Source organism: Dipodomys ordii, unplaced genomic scaffold, assembly GCF_000151885.1.
Source record: "Dipodomys ordii isolate 6190 unplaced genomic scaffold, Dord_2.0 Scaffold6, whole genome shotgun sequence".
NCBI lineage: Eukaryota > Metazoa > Chordata > Mammalia > Rodentia > Heteromyidae > Dipodomys > Dipodomys ordii.
The window spans coordinates 9,091,863-9,097,862 of NW_012267222.1; the positions used below are offsets into that span (position 1 = coordinate 9,091,863).

Below are 6,000 nucleotides of genomic sequence, written 5' to 3' on the forward strand. Positions count from 1 at the left end.
AAAGGGGGGGGGGCAGGGAGGGAGGGTCAATTGAATTAGCTGGAGCTGATTTGAAGGCATCTTGGAATAAACATGTAAACCTACCTCAAACCCAGTGATTTTATGGCTATTCCTTTTTTTTAGGCCGAGGAGAGCTTTTAATAATAATTTTAAAAAGCGAGCTGCTTCAGAGTTAATTAGAGATTAAACAAATCATAATTACAGGGTTTATGTGGACTCAGCGAAGTTGCTGGCCGGGGGTTTCCTGGGCGGAGGGAGTGTCTGCCACAGGAGAGGCCGTGTTCGGCCATAGTGGCCAGATGTGTCCACTAGGAGACAAGACCAGGAGCACTGGAGAGGGAGTCCTGTGCTTCCCGCTGAGCCTCATGACCCGGGGCAGAATGCTCCATCCTGCCTACAGCACTTCAGGCTTGAGAGAATTTCTGGAAAGACCAGATGTGGATACAGGCAGGGAGTGGGGGGGATGGGGGGGCGGGAGAGGGGGGCTGGCTGCCCACCAACCTGCCAGCACCCGTGAAGGGCACCCCCTTCACCTCTGTTTTCTCTGGCCAGTCACCGGACACACTGTTCCTGATTTTGAGAGAGAGAGAGAAAAAAATGTGTCACGTTTAAACAGCGCAAATATTGATTTTCCCTCCTCGATGTATATACTGACCTTCCAGGTGTCGTCCAGCCCAGCCCTGGTGGTGGGATGTGAAAGACGCCCTTCTCTCCGGAGCCTGCCCGCGCTGCTCCTCAGAGCCCACCTCGGGCCTGATTCTGGGCTCCGCTTCCCAACGAGGCAGCGACGCCACTGAGGAGGCCCTGTGTTCCCCGCACACAGAGCGCCATTCAGAGAGCAGCTGAAAGCGGGATTCATGGGTCCAGCTGGGCCTGGCGCACAGGCCCCTCTACCTGGCTCGGGGGGGGGGGCAGCTGGCCCGGGCCTGGGCCCTGTCCTGCCCAGGCCTGGGCCCTGTCCTGCCGGGCCTGGGCCCTGTCCTGCCGGGCCTGGGCCCTGTCCTGCCCGGGCCTGGGCCCTGTCCTGCCCGGGCCTGGGCCCTGTCCTGCCCGGGCCTGGGCCCTGTCCTGCCCTGGCCTGGGCCCTGTGTGGAGACACAGAAGGCACTTGTTACGATCGCTTCTCTTCTTGGCATCTCTCCCTCGCAGGGCAGTGGGGGGAAGGTGCGGAGCCGGAGAGGGGGACCCTGGGAAGGGTTGGGGGGCCCAGCGGCCCCTCTGGAGGAGAGGACTGTCCAGCACTGCAGAGAGGAGAGGCCGGCACCTCCTGGCTTCTGGACTTGGGGAGTCAGGGGCCGCGGAGGCCGAGGGGGACGGAGGCCCCACCGTGGACTCCTCTCTCTCTTCCACGGAGGGGAGAGGCTGCCGTCCAGTCTCGGCCATGCCTTGAAACTGGCGGGGCGGCCTGCAGCTAGATGGAGGCCCTCCATCTGCAAGTGGGCTAACGTTCCCCGTCTGGTCTGCTGGGAGAGCACTGGGAGCATGCGTGCTGCCGCCCCAGGTCAAGCTCAGGGCCCGCCGGCTGGGTGTGCTGTGGAGAATCCCTAGACTGGAAAGGTGGTGACCTGTGACCCCCCGATGGTGACCTTTGCCCTCAGCCTCCTGACACCCTCGCATTGCTCATGCGGTCCTGCCAGGCAGACAGACAGAGCTGCTTTTCCGTGTGAGGGACAGCAGTGTCCTCTCTGTCTTGTTTCTCTATTCCCTGTCTTTCTCCCTACTTTTGATGGTGTTGGACAGCACTGGGATTTGAACTCAAGACTTCACGCTTGCTAGGTGGGTTCCTTCCTGTGTGAGGTGCGACTCCAGCCTTTTTATTTCAGTTATCTTTGAGGTGGAGTCTTGTGTGTGCCCCCACCAGCCCGGACCACAGTGCGTCTTCTGGGTGGACCGGCCATGCTACCATCCCTCAATACTGTGTGTTTTATGCTGGCTGGCCTTGAACGGTGATCCTCCTGATCCCTGCTTCCTGGGTGGCTGGGCTTACAGGCACGCACCACAGTGCCCAGCTGTTCCCTCCCTCCTCTCCATTACTGGGGACCCCGAATCCCTGTGCATGCAGGGCCCCGCCCCCAGCCCTCACCCTCTTCAACCGTGGGGCTCCTGAATCTGACCCTTGGCGCCTCTCAAAGGCTGCTCCTTCCTTTGAATGTCCAGTTTAAGTTCAATGTCTCACAGTGGGTTGACATGTCACCAGGTGGGTCCCAAAGCCAACCCAAGCTCAGCACCAGCCCTATTGGCTTCTCTGTGTGAGACCCACCTGCTGCCTGGCTCAGTGAGGAATGGGATTGGGTGAGCACCAGGCAGTGAGCAGGAGGGCCGAGCACACAGGCCCTCACCCACAAGGATCCCTCTCAGCTGTGTGACTTCACGCAAGTTACCTCACCTCTCTGTTTAGTCTTCTCTGCTGGGAGTGGACGTTCTAGTAGTTCTGGCTCCCAGGGTTGTCATGACGATGAGCTGAGACTCTTCTGCCCTGCCCCCAGCTCAACCCAAGGAGGGAGGCACCAACATCCCCTGGATGCTGGGTGCTCAGGTGAGGAACCAGAGGCCCAGAGAGGTGAAGGGACTTGCCCATGGTCACACAGCTTGTGTAGAGCAAGCTCAGGTGGCCTGGCCTCTACAGCCTCATCCCCTCCTTCCTGTCTACCTGGAGCTATGCAAGGGCAGGGAGGTGCACTCGTTAGTGTCACTGGGATCCAGAAGGAGGAAGCCGGGCAGAGTTAACAGGAAGAAAGGCTGTGTCTTGCAGGCTGTCCCACCTGTGCAAAGGTCCTGTGGCCGCTGGACCTTTGCAAGGAATCTAGGGCAGCGAGCAAGAGAGAGCGAGAGAGAGGTGTGTGGGGAGAGATGAGGCAGGGAGCCTGGAGCTGGGCGTGTGCGAGAGAGAAGCGTACGCCCAACGAGACAGAAGCTGGAGTTGCCGTGGCGCAGGCTCTGGTGTGGGGTGGAGGGGGTGGCTGGCAGGGCTGATGTCTGGGAGGTGGCACACAGTCAGCCCTGGCTGCAGCCCCCAGAGGACCCGCCCCACCCCCTCCACCACCTGAGATTTCCTGAATTCCAGCTGCGGCTCTGCTGGCCGGGGCAGGCAAAGGGCTCTTGTGGCCCGGCGCCCCGCCCTCCCCGGCCAGGCCGTTCGCACACACACCTCCATTCAGGCGGGCCCCGCCCCCGGGGGGCTGCGGCGGGGGGCAGGGGTGCCGTTCCCCCCCAACCAGGTTGATAAGACTGGGGTCACCCCCCACCGTCCCCACTCTGCCCACACCACAGCAGCATGATGGTCCTCTCTGCCCGCAGCTTCGTGCTCCGCCGCCTGCTGCTGCTGCTGCTGCTGCTGCTCCAGGCGTCACCTGGCCTTGGCACCAGCCCCCAGCCCAGAGGTGAGGGCCCTGCGTGAGTGCGGACTCTGAGCCGTGGATGGTCTGAAAACAGGCTCCAGGGGGGCTCAGGGAGGGGGGGTGTTGGCAGGGGCTGGGCAGCGCCCGGGCAGGATGCGGGCTCCGGCCTGGTGCAGGGGACTTGGATCTCCGGAGAGACACTGGTGACGGGCGCAGTGCCAGGCCCAGGGCTGGTGTCTTTGATGCGGGCGGCTCTGGAGGTGCTGAGCGATCCCTCTCCCTGCCAGCCCTTCCAAGCTTGGGGCTCCCCGGAGGGGGACATTGCTCTATCGTGCGTTTCAGCTCTGGGCATGGAATCTAGGATGCTCAGCTCTTCTTGTACAGATGGGGAAACTGAGGCTAGAGAAAACCTGCCTCCGGCCACCCAGCAAGACTGGAGCTTCTAGGCTCAATCTACCGCTCTGTGGCCCAGGCCAGGTCCCTTTCCCACTCTGGGCCTTGGTTGGTCCAGTTGTTAGCAGGGACACGGCTGCAGGCAGGCATTGAAGTCTGACGCTGGCGCTGCCACGGGAGGGTACTGCGGTTTGGTGGCCAGGAGAGCCCCGTGGGTCTCGCGTTTCCCGCCCCTGCTGCATCCTTCCTCTGTGGATACAGGTGGGGAGTGGGCTGGAGGGAGCCCCGCTGGGCGCACAGCCCCACTGGGCTGCAGGCCCAGGCCAGGCTAGACGGCCTCTGATTCTTCCCACTGTATAGACAAGAAAACTGGGGCTCAGAAAGGGGCTACCAGGGGGCGGGGAAGGTGGCTTAGTGGTAGAGGGCTTGCCTAGTATGCATGAAGGGTTCGATTCCTCAGTACCACATACTCAGAGAGAGCCGGAAGTGGTGCTGTGGCTCAAGTGGTAGAGGTGCTAGCCTTGAGCAAAAGAAACTCAGGGACAGAGCCCAGGTCCTGAGTTCAAGCCCCAGGACTGGCAAAAAAAACCCAACAGGTGTTGCCAACTGCCCACTTCTGGGCACCTCCCACCTGCCACCCTGGGCATCTAAAGGGACACGACTCATTGGGCAGGCTGTGGAGATGGCAGCCAAGGCTTGCTGTTCCCTCCCTGCCCAGGGAGACCTGAGCCAGCCTCCACCTCCACCTGCTGATGGTGACAGGGACCATGTAGATGGTGGCCACATTTGTTCCCTGCTTTCTGGAGCCTGACAAGTGTGTTTTGGAGGCTGTGGCACCCTGGTTACCCTAGAACACTGGTGAGGAGCCAGCCCTCGGTGATTCTATAAGGATTCTTTCTTTTGGTCGGTCGTGGGTCTTGAACTCTGGGCCTGGGCACTGTCCCTGAGCAATTCAGCTCAAGGCAAGCACTTTACCACTTGAGCCACAGCGCCACTTCTAGTTTCCTGGTGGTTTATTGGAGATAAGAGTCTCACAGACTTTCCTGTCTGGGCTGGCTTTGAACCGCGATCCTCGGATCTCAGCCTCCTGAGTAGCTAGGATTACAGGCATGAGCCACCAGCGCCGGGCTCTCTAAGGATTCTTCAAGGGAGGGGCTGTCAGCACACTGCACAGATAAGGAAACTGAGGCACAGGTCTGGCAGGATCTTGAGCTGGAGGTGGGGAGGGGGTGTTCTGCGAGCCAGCCGGGCCCTGCCGCCCTCCTCTCTCCCCACCAGGGCACCTGTGTCGGACGCGGCCCACGGACCTGGTGTTCGTGGTGGACAGCTCTCGCAGCGTGCGGCCGGTGGAGTTCGAGAAGGTGAAGGTGTTCCTGTCGCAGGTCATCGAGTCGCTGGCGGTGGGGCCCAACGCCACGCGGGTGGGCCTGGTCAACTACGCCAGCACGGTGCAGCAGGAGTTCCCGCTGCGCGCGCACAGCTCCAAGGCCGCGCTGCTCCAGGCGGTGAGCCGCCTCCGGCCGCTGTCCACCGGCACCATGACCGGCCTAGCCCTGCAGTTTGCCATCACCAAGGCCCTCAGCGATGCGGAGGGTGGTCGCAGCAGGTCCCCCGACATCAGCAAGGTCAGTGCCCTCCCCCCCCACCTCGGGGGGCTCCGGCCGATTCTGGTGCAAGGCCACCTTGGAGATGAGGGTCACAGGAGAGGTCAGTTTACAAAGATCGGACGTACCCTGTCCGCATTGAAGCCTGGGCCCCCGGTCAGAGCAGAATGAGGGCCCCAGACATGGGCCAAGCATCTCTCTTCTGTCTGTCTGTCTGCATGGTGTGCCTGGGGCTTGAACTCAGGTCCTAGCCATACCCAAGGCTGACGCTCTACCACTTGAGCCACAGCTCCACCTCTGGCTTTTTTTTTTTTTTGGTGGTGAATTGGAGATAAGAGTCTTCCAGACTTTCCCGCCCCAGACGGCTGCAGACTCTGATCCTCAGCTCCTCCTGAGCAGCTGGGATTACAGGCGTGAGCCACCAGCTCCTTTCTTAGGTGTGCCCTGCTGGAGCCCAGTGGGCCAGCAAGCACGGTCCTGCCCAGAGATGGTAACCTATCTCCCAGGGAGGAAACTGAGGCACGGAGGGCGTAAGCCTCTGGCGCGGTTCTGAGTGGATCCACACAGCACCGTGCTGCAGCAGCGGCCAGGCGGGGCAGGGCGGTGCGGGTCCCGGGGGCGAGCCGGAGGTCAGCGCCTTTCCCCGGGGCCGGGCGGGCGGCGGG

At 61.7% G+C, this 6,000-nt stretch overlaps 1 protein-coding gene across 1 annotated transcript in view; it reads left to right on the forward strand.

Annotated features, from left to right (window-relative positions):
* The first annotated feature begins 3,274 nt into the window (after positions 1-3,274).
* Positions 3,275-6,000, forward strand: part of Matn1 (matrilin 1, cartilage matrix protein) — a 7,938-nt gene continuing 5,212 nt past the window's right edge. The window contains exons 1-2 of the mRNA XM_013033582.1: positions 3,275-3,380; positions 5,010-5,356. Coding sequence (XP_012889036.1) covers positions 3,275-3,380; positions 5,010-5,356 — 453 coding nt within the window. The remainder of the gene's footprint in view (positions 3,381-5,009; positions 5,357-6,000) is intronic.